General features: G+C 39.1%; 1 protein-coding gene across 1 annotated transcript in view; it reads left to right on the forward strand.

The window, feature by feature from the left end:
* Positions 1-8,443: 8,443 nt before the first annotated feature.
* mtmr14 (myotubularin related protein 14) overlaps positions 8,444-18,876 on the forward strand; it is a 50,481-nt gene continuing 40,048 nt past the window's right edge. The window contains exons 1-4 of the mRNA XM_049571039.1: positions 8,444-9,285; positions 11,035-11,183; positions 13,214-13,322; positions 14,940-15,015. Coding sequence (XP_049426996.1) covers positions 9,151-9,285; positions 11,035-11,183; positions 13,214-13,322; positions 14,940-15,015 — 469 coding nt within the window. The 5' untranslated portion in view covers positions 8,444-9,150. The remainder of the gene's footprint in view (positions 9,286-11,034; positions 11,184-13,213; positions 13,323-14,939; positions 15,016-18,876) is intronic.

Genomic DNA, 18,876 nt, shown 5'->3' on the forward strand with positions numbered 1-18,876 from the left:
TCTCTGGGTCTCTCTCTCTCTCTCCCTCCGTGCGCGCAGCCGAAGAACGTCGACGACTTGTGGATGACGGCGCGCACACATTTTTGATATTGCAGAAATTTGACCCCACACACACACACACACACACAAAACTTAGATATCCCCTCCCCGTCTACACACACACACACACACACACACTTACACGCACGCACGCACACACACACATAATTTAACGTTTTTTAAACAAGCAGTTTTCAAGAAAGGCATTTGGAGCCACCTTTTGTATCAATAATAATCAGCTCCAGGGAGAACCCTTCCATGAATTAAAGGGGCTCTGTATGAAATACAGAGTGCAGGAGTTGTCCGCACATGGTTCTCAACATGGAGGCAGTTGAGCAACAGTGCTGACAGAGCCGACGGTTTTAACCTGGGGGGAACTGAGGGGTGGGCGCTATGTTTCTGCAACAATGCCATGGCGATATTTGTGGTAATTGCCATATGAATGCAGTGCAAAGAAACAATGAGTTAGCCAGTGGGAAAAACACATGGTTAGGGGGGTGCGGGGAACCTCTTAACATGGTGTAAATTGTAACACCTGCCAAATCCACAGATATTGGACGTCTATGTAAGTGACTGAATCCAACCATGTATCATCTTAATAACTGTCATGTTGCCTAAAACACAGCACCATTTTGAATTATGAAACCAACTCCCAGCAAGTGTTAGCTTGGCTTGATAAAATTTCCACACAGTGGGGTTAGTTTGTAACGTGGTGTTACAACTAAGCCACCTATAGTGTACAGCGCCAATGAAACAAAAACAGCTCATTTTTGCTCCTTTTTTTCAGAATGATATCAAAAACAAATGACAGATAGGGGAGTGAGTAGGAAGGTTCTGTGTCTTGGTGCCAGGGATGTGGATAGTGGCAAGTCTGTAAGAGGAGTGGCAAAGGTATTTGGCATCTGCCATGTGACTCTCCATCGTTATGGACACCTATCCTTCCCCTGATGTAGATGGAGAGATAGGTATCTACATACATCTATCCATCAATCTATCACAGATGGAAAGAAAAAAAATATAATATATGAGTTGATCTTTCCATTCATGAAGCATTGGTGGTTAGGTGAGAGATGTACAGATGTTTGGATATCTATTATAGATCCATAAACAGTATCAACCTACGGTATATAGATCGAACTGTAGTGAATTTATTGTGTTAAACAAACTTTTCCAACAAGTGTTACAACTAACCCTCTGTTCTAGTTCTAGAATAGTTCTAGAAAAGTTCTAGAAAAAAACAACAGCTGTTCATTTGTAGGAGAGACGTGCATATTGAAAGTGATTAATCTTAAGCAGTTCTATTAACATTTAGCCCAAACTAAAATGTGTTAGGTTGTCCTCTACCACAAACCAGAGAGAAGTTTGGATTACAACCATGGGTGTGTAAATAGAAGAGGAAACAACTTTGGAGGCGGGCCCTGTGACTTTCTATGAAAGTTACTCAGTGGCACATAAAGCCAAAAAAGCTCAATTTCCATGGTGTGGAATTACATGGATCTTCTGCATTGTGGGGCCCATAGAGCAAGCACACTGGAGACTTTCAGTTTCGCCCTCTGCTAACTTTAATAGGGATAAATCATTTAATTGTGCGGCTCTTCTAGACTTACAAAATGTTATCAGACTGAATGGATCAAATCCTGATAGTGAAGTGACTCACTGATCAGTGATCTACTGATTTTCAGATAATGTTAAACTTCATTTAAAAGCCTAGTCCCAGTTAAATGCCAAGTCCCTTTTACTAGCCCGGTGTGCATACACATTTTGTCAAATAAATGCCTGTCTCCATTAGATGTCTGGTCTGGTTACCAAGCAGTTCTTTTTTTTTTTTTTTTTTTAATAGAAGTTCTTCCGATGTGTAAAAGCGTTTTTTTGGCTGCCTCAAATAATGCGTCCATTCTTCAATTACCCTGTAAGTTATTAATATTCCTTCAGTCCGTAGGGGTCCTCAGATCAAAAGAATCAAAAAGGTTTTTCATAAAAATGTATCCAAGCTGTGAGCATTGTTTTAACAGGATGGAGTGATGTTGTGTTTGTATGCTGGGTGCTGTAATCCTCAAGTGCTGTAACTCACTCTCTCCTTGATGCACTGTCTGTTGGAGCTAGATCAAATGAATGATTCATAATTGATATATTGTCTGATGCCTAATTTTTGAACGAGTAATATTCATACTGGTTTAAATAAATAATTTGATTATATTTCCCAATCTTTGCAGAGCAAGGGATAAAAGGCCTGTTCCAAATATAGGCCTGTAGATTTCAGTGATTTAAGCAAATAATAATCTGGGCTATTAATTGAAGTTTTACAGTATGTCATTCGCAATATAAATCTATGGGAGAAAGTGTTTTTGGGCCCCATGGCATCACGTGATGGACCTGGAAGTTGTAAAAGTTTAGCCACCATGTAAAATGGGCTTTAAAGCCCATCACTGTTCCTAGGGGTTTCATTATGACACACAGAGAGAAAGTGTGACTTTATTTTCTACTCAGGATGCCATTACTCCACTTTATCTCTATGTAGCAAATAGAGGTTTACTGCTGTAATAATGCTCTGAACATTGCATACAGAACCTTTAAGGCCAGATTACAAATCCAGGAAATCAGCAAAAGCCAGTACGTTAGCACAACCTCAAGTGTGATATTGCTTTTATACAACAGTTCACAAGCGCCATTTATCAATAGGCCTAGTGAAAAGCAGAAACAGGTTCTCATTTTTTTTGGTTTATTTAATGATTTATTTAGCTCCGCCAACACAAATAGTTCGGCAACTTGACCGAGACTGTACTGTTGCCAAGCAACACACACAACATTCCTACACACTAGCTTGCTACTTTGTGTATGTCTACATCTTACCACAGGCCAGCTACCTTGTATCATGTAGGCTACATCTGTGTGTTTCCGTTTATTTTGCAACCAGTGAAATCAGTCTATTGACAGTCGCTTTGGTGGCAAACGTGTGATGCTGATGACGTAACAGCTTAACCAGTATGTTGTGTTGTCTTCTGGTGTCATCTGAGCACATCTGGAGATTTGCAGTCAAGTATTTGGGCTTCTTTCCATCACTTTTCCTTTTTCTGACAATTCATTATTTAACTCAAATGTTTTTTGTGGTAGTATGTTTCATTTTGTGGTGCAAAGTTTGTTACCACTCCCCTTAATGTAGGCTAATTAACTGTTTACATAATTAAAAGCTCAGAACACCTGCAAAGTGCAGCTAGGCCCTGAACACACAGAGAGCAGTGCAAAGCAGAGAGCAGAGACTTTTAGCAGCTGGAGGCAGCTTTTTGTAATTGTCTTCAATTAGAATGAAGCTTTTTGCTCACTGTTTTTGCATTGCTATGCACCTCACGTTTCTGTGCTCAAGGCTCCTGGCATTTTTGTCAGAGCACTCTGAACTCCCTGAGTTGAAAAAAACTTCAACTCAGAGCAGAAAAGCACCCCACGTCATCTCCGCTTTTTCCCATTGTCTAATCGGATGATTTGAGAGGTGGGCCTTCTGTAGTGGTCACGACAACAAGTTTACAGTTGGCAAATAAAATAATGGAGGAGAAACTGGTGGTAGCAGTTGCTGGATACCCAGAGCTATATGACTACATGACTTTACAAACCGCACTTACCATGCTCTCAGTAGAAAACAGCAGGCATGGAAGCATATAAGTGCAGTACTTGAAACAGCCATCATGGAGGTGAAGCTCCTGGACCAACTGGTGGTCCTCCTGTGATTCACCTTCTTTTTTAGTGTCTCATGGCAAGGCAAGGCAAAGCAATTTTATTTATATAGCACCTTTCATACACAAGGCAATTCAATGTGCTTTACAAGGGAAATACGTTAAGATAAAACATTAAAGGAACAATAGATCATTAAAAACAAAAGCTAAAAGCAAGAAAAACAGTGCAGAAAATGCATTTAAAAAGCAAACATAAAGCAAAAGCAACAGCAGACAAATATAAAAACAATAGCTACAGATTATCCTAACAATAAGTTACATATCCAGTTCACTGGTAAGCTGCAGTAAATAGTAATGTTTTAAGCCCTGATTTAAATGAGCTGACAGTTTCAGCCGACCTCAGATATCCTGGAAGTTTGTTCCACAGGCGGGGAGCAGAAACTAAAGGCTGCTTCACCTTGTTTGGTTTTGATCCTGGGAACACTGAGTAAACCTGTTCCAGATGATCTGAGGGGTCTGGATGCTTCATAATGTACAAGTATATCAGAGATGTATTTAGGCCCAAGACCATTTAGTGCTTTATAGACAAGTGACAAGATTTTAAAGTCTATCCTTTGACACACAGGAAGCCAGTGCAGTGACTTAAGCACTGAGTTGAAGCACCTGTGATATCCACACAGATCTCTGTTTAACTGTTCCCAGCAAACTATTTACTGACAACCTCTCACCCTCAACCAGAGCTACAGCAAGTTCCCTCTGCCTGTCCATTTTAGGAACCAGCTACTAATTACTGTCTAATAAATAAAAATAAAAATAAATTAATCATAGATAAATATACAGTAGATTGATTACACAGAAAGATTAGGGTAAGGAGGTAATGGAATGGTTGCCTGGCAACAATAAAAATGTGCAGCATGCATTTTTTGTTTGTTTGTTTGTTTTTACTGCTGGCATTCAATTAAAAAAAAGCCAGTGTGGTGCACCTTGGTCAATCACACACTTTGTGTGTCATTGAGCCTGATACATACATAGTTAAAAGTCCCACTGTTGTTATGCTGTATCAGTGCTCATGGAATGCCTCTTGTCCAATCAAAATGCTTGGTTGGAACTAACTGTTGTATATTATGAAATATCAACAGACATATAAAAGGCTGTTTATTTTCTAATGTTTGACAACATAGAGTTTTAAGAGCTTCATTGTTTCAGTTGATCTTGTGCTTATAGGTGGCATATTCCTTATGATTAAACACACATTCACACAGTGAACACAATTAAATTACCTCAAAATTGTTCCTTAGTATTGAGTACATGTACTTAGTTAAATTCATCCACTGACTGCCATGTGTTACGATAATATTTTTTCATATACGTAGTTATAAATAGCAGGGTTCAAACAATATATTTTTTTATATATCATACATTTTATCTTTTTATTTAACTAAGTTTTTTTTGTTGTTGTTAATACAAGAGGACTTCGCATGTTCAATTTCCACTTTTCGACTGTCCTTTATGCCTGCAGGATTCAGATGTCATGGGGTCTGAAGACAGCCAGCTGTCATGTCCAAATGGCCCTGTACCTTGAACCATCCTGCACTGGTGTCAAACTGGAAAACTTCATCATAGATGACACTGATAGCCACCCTCAAGCATTGGGCCTTTTATCAAAATTGATATAAGCTCTTCCTCCAAATTATCCTTAAAGACAGAAGAACAGCTCAAACTCCATTTAGAGGGTGTCGCTGGCGCTTAACCTTGAACAGACAATACCCACCCCAGCAACAGCATGTTCACCCTGCTGCCATCTGGCAGGCGATTCAGAAATATCCTCTAAAGGCTCTTCCACCATAAAAAAAAAAAAAAAAGTTGTTTTTTTTCTCTTGCATTTTGTTGTGCAGGCCTGTGTTGTAGAATGACAGTGAATGAATCTTACACCTTAAAATCTAAGTCTGAAACATCTGAGACTGAAAAATGCAACTTTGCAATGTATGTGTGTGCTTACTGCAGGTAGGGATGATTGTAAAGTATTGTGAGGCGTTGGTACTTGATTTGATGGGTTAAAACTTTAGAGTAATTAATTAAATAATTTTCATAGACATATATGTTAGTTGCAGATATTCTTTAAACCCCATCTTGAATAACCTATAGGCAGTTTAGCGTGTGGAGTATTGATGTAGGTGATAAAACACAAACACAAGTCTCACTTGTCTTCAGGTACTCTGACTGGCGTGTTGTTTGAATATAAAGGAACCCTGCTGACTAATTTTTAGTTTACTTCATTTTTCTAAGGCAACTGGTTTCCTTAATTCTTCTGAATATACACAACTCTTCGGTTAAGCCACCCAAACTCAGTCTATTTAAGTTGCCAACACTTGAAAGAACAAGTTAAGTTGGCTTTTCATTTTAAAGTTGCATTACCAAACAAAATTAGGTAGCTGACAAACAGTAACATTTTAAGTACACTTAACAAGAAGATATAAAGTACACATACCATAGAACTAAAAGTTAAGTTTACTGACTTTATTCAAGGCAACCAGTTTCCTAAATCTTAAACAGCCTGGTACAAAAAATGTTTTTGGTCTCTATAGCTAATTTTTACCATTCATGACAACTGTAGAAGGGGTGATTTTTTTTTCTTTTTTTTTTTACAGTCCACCCATTTACATTTTATCAAGGTCCGATGTTATGCATATTTAACTGTTAGCTGATCGTGTCCTTGCCCTCTCATTCAGATCCACCCCATGCTCCTCCACAGCAAAAACCTCTCATCCAAATATGGTCACTTTGGTTAAAAAATACCAAGATGGTGACAAACCCATCTCCTGCAGTTGCCTGGTTCCTTCCTCACACTCTTTCATCAGTTACTCACTGGTCCACCTGGTTTGTTCCCGTAAAGTTGCAATGTGTTTTAAGTTATTGCTTTTGAGCCTCTGTTGCCTTTTACCTTTCTGTTACTTGTCTGCCTGACCTACTGCCTAATTTGGACTCCTGCCTTTTTGCCGGCCTAACAACCTAACAACTCTGCACATACATCATTCTACACAGTGATGCTCAAATATCCAAATGAATCACAAGAGTACACTGGAGAAGTTTTCCTTATAGGCTTTCTCCTAGAATGCCCCATCTGACCTAAATCTATTACTTTGAACCCAAAACTGCGACTTTTTGCCTAAACATAACCAAGAAATCCCTTTCTGGTAGAAAGCCCTAGAGGAAAATTCCTCCCAACTGAACAACAAGCTTAACGCATTTTTGAGTGGGAGGGGGGTTTAAAGCTGCATGGAGTCATCTCCTCAATAGTCCCCAAATGATACTGGGAAGTAAAGTGTTTGTTCATTTTACTGATGGCATGTTTATATTTATATATTTTGAAGAGTTATGGTTTTTACCAACTGGATTTGTGAAATACATAATAGTTTATAATGAATAAACGAACATGCACTCTTTCTAAGCTTTAGTTTTGGTTTGTAACTTCCTCTGGCTAGAGAAGTGTGAGGACTTTCATTCAAGCCAGTGGGATGAATCTATGGCTTGGACACTCTTCTCTGTCTGCAGTCTAATGACTCAGAGAGAAATAATACTGGACATACTCCTTCCACAGAGATTGCTGAGTGTAGTTTACTCTGTTATGACCTCCCCTAGAGATAGTTGGACATGTGCACTTTGCCAACATTGCTGTTTGCATGTTTAAATGAGCTTTTGGCTTAATGAGACAACACAAACATTTATTGTTTTAAATATCAGTAATAACAAGTGTATTTAATTTCCATGTATAAGATATAATCCTATCTCAGCAAAGCCAAGCAATTATTATTAAATACATCAATAATTGTTTTTACCATCAGTAAAAATTGACACTACAGAGGCAAAATATGGCCATATTTCCCAAGATTTCTGGGGACATTTTGTATACTTTATTAATCCATGAGGGGAAATTAATTTTTTTCACACTGTTGTCATATATACACAGGCCAGAAAAACACACACATGCACAAACAGGACCTATACATGTGTTAAATGGAGAGATGTTAGAGTGAAGGGGCTGCCTTGGACAGGCTAAAGTGAACAGATAAGTTTGTAGCTTTCTTTAAAAAATATTTAGCAAGCTAGCTTCCCTGATATCTATAGGAAGTGTGTTCCACAACTTTGGGGCGTAATTGACAGCCTTGATCTTCTTCCTGCTGTTGTTGGAAACCTCCAGTAAACCAGCAGCAGATGATAGCAGTAGTCTTGAGGCAAATGGTTAACAAGGGAGTTTGCAATGGAGCTTGGTCTTAGCCCATTTAGGGCTTTGTGTACAAGGGGGAGGACCTTAAAATCAATTCTAAATGTATCAGAAAGCCAGTGCAGAGCAGCTCAGACTGGCCTGATGTGCTCTGTCCTCTTGGTTCTGGTTAATAGCCATACTGCAGATTTTTGAATGAGCTGAAGTCTCTCAGTTGTGTTTTTTGGGTTGAGTAGTTAGTAGTTGAGTCGACTTGAAACAAAGGCATGAATCAATTTCTCTACATCTCTCTAGCCTTGTTAATGTGGGACTTGGAGATAAGATGTGAATCTAGGATCACACCAATAGAAGAGATCTCCAATGCATTAGAAACCTGTGTTTGCAACACTGGGAAAGATTGTCTGAGTAAACAAACTGTGGATAGTTGCAGACCATAGAGACAGCTCCAAAACATCAGACCTAGTTCTGATCAACAACAAACGTCATTTAAAGGGGGGGGAGATGGCTGTGTCACGTGGTCACATTAACTTCCTGTTTACCGCCTGCTGTACCTCCAGACAGTAGTACACAGATTGCAACACCACTCTCCACTGCTGGGGCTTTTACCAATAACAACATATGCAGCATTGCGATCCTACAGCCACGGGGTTGACTACTGTATAATTTTAACCTTTTAACCGCTATGGCCGTTATTACTGAGGAGTCATGAAGACGTGACATTGAGGAAACGTGTGCAGGCCGGGAAGGATCCTGGAGATTTCCTGACTCCAGCTGACTGGAGTTCAGTTAGGTGGTGCTGAGAGTCGAGCATTACTTCACCTGTAGTCGCAAACCAAACCGTGGTGATGTGGAGGACTGTGAAGGTCTGATATTGCCTCAAATGTTTATACAGGGGGTTTGAGTGAGTGGAAACCATCAACTTGCGCCTGAGAAGCTGAACTAGCCTGTTAGCTAGTCGTGCTAACTCCGGTAGCAGCAGCAGCCGCGGTGTGAGTGGCTGGCTGTGAGGGCTGGCTAACGGGTTGTGTTTGGAGAGTGGAGCTGCCCGCCGGTGCGCTGAATTCAGGAAGAGTCCCCGGCTCCGGCCCCCTCAAGCGGGCAGTCAGGAAGAAGCTGGCTGGGAAGGGATGGCCTGGTCGGTCTTCCCGTTCCAAAGGACAAGGCTCTGCGGTGTTTGAAGGAGGTCGAGTACGGCTAGAGGCCACCACCGCGGGTCGAGGCGCTATGATGGCCGCCTCCCCCTCCACGGCCGGCGGCTTCACGGCCTCCGGGCTGTCGGTCAGAAAGAGCGAGGAAATAGCGGATTTGATAGATTTGTTTTCCAAGATGCAGTACAGAGCAAAGGAAGTCATTCCTCGGGTAAGATTGAGGGGATCGCCATCATTCGGTGTGCTTTACGTTGCATAGTCTTGTATGAATGATAAGCCAAACTGCTTCGCAGAGTCAAGGAAATTAAAGTGATCTTGTACCTCAGCTTAACAACGAAGACTGTATTCAGTGATTAATGAGCTCATAATAAACTTGAAGAATCATTTCTCAATTCGGCTTACCTCAGATCCACCAAGCTGCACTTAATCTCGACAGATTTATAGTGTTTTTATGGATACACACTGCTTTCTACTTTAGAACAGCTGTTACGTAGATGCATGTTTGCGTTAGTGGTACTTCTATCCTTCGGTCATGTTTGAAATGGATGACATTTTGTTTAAAAAAATTGATTATGAAGTGTTGTTAATATTTGTCTGATTATTAAAGATAGTTTTATACATATTTGAGAAGTTATCAGATTACATTGACGTGCTATTGCTCAATCAATAACATGTAAATTTAATAATAAGTTTAGAGTTGAAAGATGAATAGAGTAAAACTGCCCGCTGTCAGGCAAGTTCTAGTAATCTGAATGCCACACATTAGGACTTGGATGGTGCTAACGTTACTTCTTACACGCTGTGTGACCTATTGAGCGGTTAAGGGAAACTCGCTTTACTGGTGTGGAAGTCTGAATCTAATAATTAGTTTGACATCACAAAACTGCTCTCTCGTACGGTCTACTTGTACAGTATATTTTGTATTATTTTTAGAGAGGCTAGTATTAGATCCATGATTGATGAATTCTCTAGTCATTGTAATGAATAAGCCATCAAGCTATCAGTGTAAAGGTAACAATTATTCTGAATAGGGCTGCACCATATGCAAAAAAATAGAAATAATCCTATTGTGGTTATTTTGACAAGTATTGCAATGTGCATATATATATATATATATATAGGTTTGTTTATATATAAAATCATGTATTAGCCTATATTTTTACTCATGTCTGGAATATGATGATGTAGGCTGGGGCATATCTATAGCACCACAGCGCTTAATTTTTTGTGGTAAATATGGTATGTTATGGCAGCACCTTTCACTAGGGATGCACGATGATATCGGCATGTCATCGGTATCAGCTGATATTGGCTTTAAAATGAACTCTCAGGATCGGCCAATATTCTTTTTCTTATTTTACACAATGAATGAATATCACATACACTGAAAAGCATTGTATTTCAAGCCTCCATCTGCTGGTGGGCCATGATACTATGCATGCATAATATGATGTTATTTCCACGACAAAAGAGACTTGATGATCACTAAGATTAGGTGGGGGAAGAAATGGATTTATCGATATTGGTATTGGTTATCAGCCAAATCAGTTATATATATATCCGATATTGACCAAAAATTCAATATCGTGCGTCCCTACATTATACCTTTATCAAAAGATTGCAGCTTCTGCAATGTGGATATTGCACTTGGCCATATTGTGATTTCGATAATATTGTAATTAATTGTGCAGCCCTGATTCTGTATGCGGCTTAATGTAATTCATATTTATGGATTTACTCTCCATATAAACTCCTGTATATTTTTGTGATCAATCAGGGTCTAATAAAAATAAACCAAAGAAATGAATCTGGACTCTGTGGCTAGACCTTGTTCTACCCAGTTAAATTACTGGTTAAGTTTGATCCAAAAAGACTCATTCCCAAGTTCTGTCATTTTCCAGATGAAAACTGAGGTTTCATTTAATCCACTACTATAACTTCTGTTTTTGTTTCTCCTCAGGTGGAGGTGATAGAGAAGCGCTGTCTGGAGTTATTTGCCAGAGATTACAAGTACAGTATCATCCATAACTCCAATGGAGAAGTGTGCGGCCATTATCCCCGGCAGATAGTTTTCCTGGAGTATGAATGCACAGATGTCGAGAGAGACAGGTAATTCTCCACCACTCAGTCAAACCATCATTTTCCAATACAAAGTCCAGTCCACTCAGTTACTAATTACCCTCTTGTTTATTTGTGTCACTCCTCTAATCATGCACACCTTACTGTAGTGCAGGGAGCAAAGGTCAGCCTCCATCTCCAGCCTCTCTGACCCCATCAAAGGGGGCCAAGTGACATTTTAGTCAGATTCAGCCACATTGTAGCTGGAAATGGAGAATGATCTGCTGTGATTCAACAAGTCCTTATTTCTCACTGCTGTTAAATGCAGTTGAACTATTTTCCACTGTAGCGCTGGAAATAGAAGATGTGCTTTAACATAGGAGGAAACTTTAATATACTGTATTAAAAAAGGCCTCCTTGTTGGGGAAATCCCTCATGAGGACGGAAAACTTTCCTTCCAGCAAAATGTGTCCGTGTTTTCATGTTATTGTCTGTCTTGCAGTTTCCCATGATTCAAAGTAATAAACTGGGAAATAACATTTTAAATTATTTATAGCAGAGTTGAGGTCAGTTGAAGAATTGTGAACAATAAACACACATCCAAAGGGCTTTTTAGACAGTATTATTTGTGATGACAGTATCTACCAGTGTTGAAACAATGAGTGAATCTACAGTACCAGTCAAAAGTTTGGACACACTTTGCCATTACTTGAATGTTGTATTGCAGTACTCAGCACATCGCAAATTTAAAATCACAAAAATACTTAATTTTGACTTAAGTATAGTGATAAAATTGTATCATGGATCCTGTGGTGATCACTCCTAGTTTTTACTAGTTTGAATCACTTGGTTCGTTTGTTTTGGAGAGGGAGAGACCTGTGGGGATAATTTGGCTCCTGGTAAAAGCCTCCTGATTCTAACCAGGAGAAACCAACTGCAATGAAGCACTGCACTGTCTTTTGTTATTGTTTTGATTGCGAGACCCCAAGCGGCATAATATTGTTTATTGAAACTAATTGTCAGGTGCAGCCCTGATTAAAAATTCAATAGTGCAGTATATTTGCAGCATAAATATACATAAAATAGTTGCCATGGTAGAAAAGTTATGTAGCTTGGTAGTGTTTAGGAACATGTAGTGTTTATGGGAATTTAAACTTGTTCAATGATCTAATAACAGAAACAGACAAGTATGTGAATGAGAACAACTATATGGTCAATTCAGCGGTATGAAGACACAGTATGGGTGAGTATATATGAGTACAGAGAGAGGAGGACGCTGAAGGAAGGTGTAACAGGCTGTCACTCAGCAGGCTCACAGGCTTTGTGTAGAGCGTGGTCACAGGTAGGAGCTGTGTGGCTGCAAAGTTGAGAGGAAACATTTCTGTTCTCTCCAGCTTTTTCTGTAATCATGCATTGTAAATGTCAGTATGACTGATAATACAGCACAGCTCTTGTCATTAACATGTACTCATGTTGATTTTGTCAGATGATGTCCACCTGTCTGTCCTGCTTCTGACAAAATGTTGGCTGTGATGCAGTTTTGTTATTAGGGAAGAGACTGAGCTGTTTTCATGTTTTTCAGGTGTCCCACTGTGGGCAGACAGCTCTCCAAAATGAACGTCAAAATGCTAATGTGGACTCAAATAGTTGTCACATGAAAACAGCACTGTAAAATTTAGACAGCTTGATGTAAATGTAGAAAGCCCTTGCTGGGTTTTCTTAGTTCCTTTATGATTATCTTAGATGCTCATGAGTTTGTTTTTTTTTTTTTGAATGAACTGCTCCTTATTCAAGCCTTTATAAGCTTCTGTGTTATCATGGCCAAAATAGCTGCAGGCAGTTAAGATATATTGGTTAATGTAATGAAATAATCAATGGTTGTTCACTTGTTGAATAGCAAAGGCAGAATATCCCACTTAACTGTAACCTGCATGTCAGAAGATAAGCTCAGTTTATTATTTGGAGGTGTCAGCAGTGTTAGCGTGTAGCTTTATAATCATATTTTCTGTGGTATGTGATGAATTACATTTAAGAGATTAAGTCAAATGACTGATGGATAACACATGGTGCTTTGTGTGTAGGTTTGAGAGCACAGTTCAGATAAGTAAGCTGCAGGACCTGGTGAACCGGAGTAAGCTGGCTCGCTGCAGAGGGAGGTTTGTCTGTCCCGTCATCCTCTACAATGGCAAGGTACCACTAATCAGCTGCTCTTTGACCTCTTCTATTCCACTTCTCTCTACAATAGACCAATTTTTGTCGATTTTAAAGGGGACTGGAGATTTTCAAGGGGGGATAGCAGGTCAACAGTATACGCCACATAGAAAACATCTGAAAGCTGGGAACCTGAACATTAATTTGAGATGCAGCTCAGCACTGTGTCAATTGTTTTCTAGTCATGCATCTGCAACAAACATTGTGTTCTAGATTTAATTAAAATGGTCAAAAATCCATCCTAAATACCACATTAAGACACCATTAAGACCTGGAAGAACACCATAAAAAACCCACGCTGTGATTTGGTGTCAAAAACATTTGACATAATTTTTCTGGCGACTGGATGGCAAGCACTTCTGTTCTAGAAACTGCTAAGACCCCCTTGTTGTCAATATACCTATGAAAACCACTGAATGCCCGAGGTCTCTAGTTTGTGGCTGTAAGTTTCATTATCTATTATATTTCATTTCAAATTAATGCATTTCCAAAACTGTTTAGGGACCTAATATGCAGAAATATTCACATACAGTGGGGAAAAAATAACACAGTTGTACTGCATGCCAAAAACTGCATGGTTTTTTTCACAAAACTGCATGAGACTAGCATAATGTGACATGTCTGTCAAGGGGAGAGTTGTGGGTACCCACAGAACCCATTTTCATTCGGTGAGAGGTCAAGGGAACTCTGTGAAAATGGCGATGCCGGTTTTTCCCCTCGCCAAAATGTAGCCTTACTTAAGACTATTATTTAGCCCCTTTCCCTGAGAAGCTAGAATAACATGGTTTCTACCAGTGAATGCCTTAGGTCTTTTACTTTCATATGATACCAGTATCTTCACCAGCTGTAAAACTTAGCCCACTACAGCCTTTTAAAGACAGTAATATTGGCCGAGATGGCCGACGTCCCCACTGAGTTGAAGAGCTTAACCCTCACTGCCTCAGAATCAGAATCAGAAATATGAAATATCAGAGAATATGAAATAAAAATAAAAGTAACATTATCATTGCAGCTTGTACTGGAACAACAGGGATAAATGCAAGGCTGTTTATGGAGCCAAAATAATAAATACCTCCAGGTGTCACCGCTTCATAGAAAGAAATTAGCAGATGTTCTGTTGCCGCCACTACCTCTTCTGTATATTTAGGCTGAGAGTGTGAACAGTGAAACAACAGGCTGATCCAGCATCATTTCTTTTTTTAAACCTTTTTTTTCTCTTTAAAACAGAATTAAACAACATTTGTATCAAAGACAAATACAGTCACCTTTTATAATGTGCTGTTAGGGGATGAATACCAGTATTTCAATATAGAGGTGGGTACTGGTCTCACTAGATCCAAAACAATAGTACATGAACATAATGAGGATGTTCAGTAGTACATTAAGGTTCTGCCTCTACCTGCAAAAACAAGAGGAGATTAAATAAACAAAACAAAATAAAAAACATAGCCACACCCTCCGCCCTCAACAATGAATAAGGTTGGAATATCAGAAAACTTAGCATTCTTTATATATGTGGCCAAGTAATTTAGACAAAGTATTAAAAATCATTTTCCAGAAGTGAAATGATACAGCATCTCTTCTTCCTCATTGCAGCATATTTGCCGGTCGTCCACTTTGGCAGGATGGGGGGAGCTGTATGGACGCACGGGCTACAACTACATCTTCTCAGGTTCAACAACCCCCAACACAAACACACACACACACACACACACACACACACACACACAGACTCATCTTAAATTTAGCCTAACAGGGGAAGTTGTGGCTGACTTGTTTTCCATGGGTGGTTGCAGTTCCCTGTGTGCTCTCTGACCTTCTATTAGTTGCAGCAGTTGTCAGACAGTTGTCAAAGTTTCCCATTGAGACTTTATGTTCCTCCAAATGACTTGGGATTAGCTTCATTCAGATGTCACCAAGTAGAGCCAATAAGAGGAAATGTGTCTTTCTAACACTTACTGTAATATGATAAAATGATGATTAAAGGATACAAATAAAGCAAACATTCACTTTGATAGATCTTGTCTGTCATGGTGTGCCTTTGAAAATGTTGTCTGCAATTTCAAGTGTACAGTTTGTGGTAAATGTGCTAAAATATACAACAACTCTAGAATAATACCACTGTTTTGCTGCTTGGGTCTGATTTTTTTTTTTTTTTTTTTTTTAGTTTTGGCTATCATTTTAATCAGTTATTCAAACAGTGTACTCACAAAGTTCATTGGTGAGATGTGTTGACGAAAATAACTTTTAACGTACAGCAACGTGAGGAGTCAGATGATAAGCCACGTTGTATCCAAACTTACATGGAAAATAAATGCGAAAGAGAATTCATACTAAAATGTCTGATATAAAATTTCATCAATTAACAGACCGGCTTTTTTCTTAACTTTGACCTATTGTGCTCATTAAAGTTGTTCAAACACAGTTTACGTGTGCAATGAGGAATTATTAGTGACATTTCAATTACAGTCACTTTCAGTTTAATCTTGGAATGATGTGGTTTAGATTAGTGCTGCGTGCAATTATTGACTATTTCCATCACAGAACATTCTGCTGTTTATTTTCTCAATTAATCGGATAATTAATTTCATTAATTGGTTATTCAGCACCATATCTCAGGAACAGAAGGGGAAATATTTGGTCAGATACTGAATTGGCGACATCTTGGGTGTCCACATAGAAACTGTTGCTTCTGTGCTGTCGGGGGGACAATGGGTGTGAAGCGTCCATGTTTTCACAATCATGGATGTAAACTGTAAGAGAAACTTGACTGGTGCGTGGAAGTGTACAACTGCGGGGTGGTAATTCTAGTTGCTCTATACATTGGTCTAAATCAGAAGTCCAGCTCCGTGTTCTCAGGCTGCACACACCTGAGGCAGTAATGATCTGTTCCTTTAGTAATTGGCCAGCATTAGGAAGATGCCCAGAGGGGATAGAAACCCTCACTGAGGTTCCTCATTTCTGAAATACTTCTGTCATGGCCTGAAACAGGTTTTGTGAACTATTAGCAAATGAAGTTATGCGGCAAAGCTTGTAGTCCCAGTTCGCTGACTGGGCTTTTCCATTACTCACATTCATTTGGCAGAGGTTTTGTCCAAAGCACTTCCAATAAGTGCATTCAACTTCAGTAAGAACAAGAGCTAGATGTCATCAAAACTCAAGGTGCATCATTCACAGACAAACAACTGGAGAGTGTGCTGAGTGTGAGTCTGTCAGTCAGACTTGCTGCGTCAGAAGCCCTGGCTCTATTTATTGTGACAAACACAGACAGTCCTGCAGAAGAGCTGCTAGGGGTGAGGATCACTTTTGCAGATCTACTGAAGATAAATAGTATATTCTAACTGATCAGAAGTCGTATTGATTTACACATATACTGTTTCTGTGAAACCAGGCTGAGTGTGAGGGGGATCATTTCTCAGCAGTTTGTCACTGTTTGGCAGATTTAGTTTGAATCATTAGTCATTGTATCAGTTTGAAAATGGAAGTGTGATTTGGAACCAGCTTTGTTGGTAACTTGACTACACCCATCGATTACAAACACGAATCCTTTTCATTTGTTTATGTTTTTATTTTTATGATTTGTATACTGTTCAAATTGTTATTGTATATCTTAAAAAATACATTTTTTTTTAAAATTTGAGCCTTAAAAAGATCTGGTATTAACACTTAAACAAATAATATCTTTTTAAACATAAATAGCATAAAAAATAAGGCTGTCAGACTGTTAAAATAATTAATTACATGCTCTATGATTAATTAATCAAAATAAATCACATACATCAATTTTTGCTGTGAATGTAAAAAATGAAGTTCAAATTAATTTTGGCAGATGTGGCATCGTAAAGCTGCTGGATTTTGGACACAATTATCCAAAACTGGTCTGCAGTCCATTTTGTTACAAAGTTTAGTTGGTCACAGGTGGGCTTACTCAGTTTGTGTCTGAACGCCTGGTCGAGTGTAGCTTGACAAAGTTTGCAGCTAGCGCTCGCATCAGAGGCTGTGCTAGCTCGGACCTCTGGGTTCGCTGCTAAATGCTTTGCGTTGAGGTGATATTTCAGGCTTGCAGTACTCCGATGGTATGACAATTCCTTATTGCAAAAACTGCAGAAAACGGTGCAGCTAAGGCCAAGCAGTGTTGTCTCGCCGGTCACCATCATGTGACGCTGTGGCCTTCAGTGGTGCACCGGGTCAAAGGGCACTACAGTATGTGATTAATAAGCATTCATTTTTTAAACGCATTATCTTTTCTGTCATCAATTCATTGAAATTGATGCCTTATTTTTTAAGATTTTTAAGATTTTTTAAGAGTTTTTACTTTTGGACCATCATATGAGTATAGACATATCTGCAACATCTGATTCCTTGTCACTCTATTTCTATGATGTAAACCTTTGATATGCCGTTCAATTGGCAAATATTAGCACCTAATTATCATGTAAATGCTCAATCAAATTGTCTTCTTTCTGGTTGAAACATTCTTTCTGCACATTTGCCCAGTGTTAACATAACAGTAGGTGACAGTGCGTCGCACACAACATGCTGCTACAGCTGTTTCTACGTGCCTCCCTCTGTTGATTATGACAGAGAATTGTTTATAAATTAAAAAGATATTTAGCGCTCTGCTAGGGCTATGTTTTTATGCGAGTGCTCCTATCAATAAATATATTCTTTGATTTTGAAACAACAGCTTTGGGTGTATTCTGAGTGGCATGCTATGTCTTTTAACTTTTAGTAGGTACTGCAGCTGTCCTTACAAAGTACATACTGTTTCATGCAGTATGCACACATTGGGGACAGACTACTGTCTCATAACATTATGCCTTGAACTTTGACCCTCTGTCTCATATATTTGTTACCTTAGAGATAAAACAAAACTGCGCTTGTAGGGAGACACAGGTCAACCTGGAGAGACCTGCTGTTGTTGTTACTTTGCAATGTATGAAATTTTAACTTTGATGTTATAGCTGCATACAAGGTAGATTCTAACATATTATATTCACCACAGTAAAATTACATATGCATTTCTCTGTCATTGTAATTTTCACAGTTATGTCCTGTTGCTGGTGGTAATCTTTCTGATTATTTTTTTTCATTTTAACAATTAATATTCCTATTATTACTAAAAGACTGGTCATCACATACTTGAATTCACTGTCAGCCGTTATTGCGGCTTCTGAGAGCTGTCAATCAGCTGTCAACAGTCTGTGTCTGCGGGTCAGTTGATGTAACAAATCTTTCGCTGTTCAGAGGATTGTGGGCCAGAACAGCCAGAACAGCCAGAAAAGCACGGTGGCTTGCATACTGCCAAATATGACCGGATGTAGTAGAACATTCTGGTATTTTTGGCATACTGCATTTGACATACTATGTATTGGGACATACTAAATCTCTTTCTGGCATACTATATAGTATGGAAGTATGGGTATTGGAACGCACAGTTAGTAATGATGATGCTACGGCTGAATTGTGGAGTTGCTGGACAGAACAACCGTCTATCGCTGCCTGTAGCAGTAGTCTGCAAATGAGATATTAA

Source organism: Epinephelus fuscoguttatus, linkage group LG1 (genome assembly GCF_011397635.1).
Source record: "Epinephelus fuscoguttatus linkage group LG1, E.fuscoguttatus.final_Chr_v1".
Classification (NCBI taxonomy): Eukaryota; Metazoa; Chordata; class Actinopteri; order Perciformes; family Serranidae; genus Epinephelus; species Epinephelus fuscoguttatus.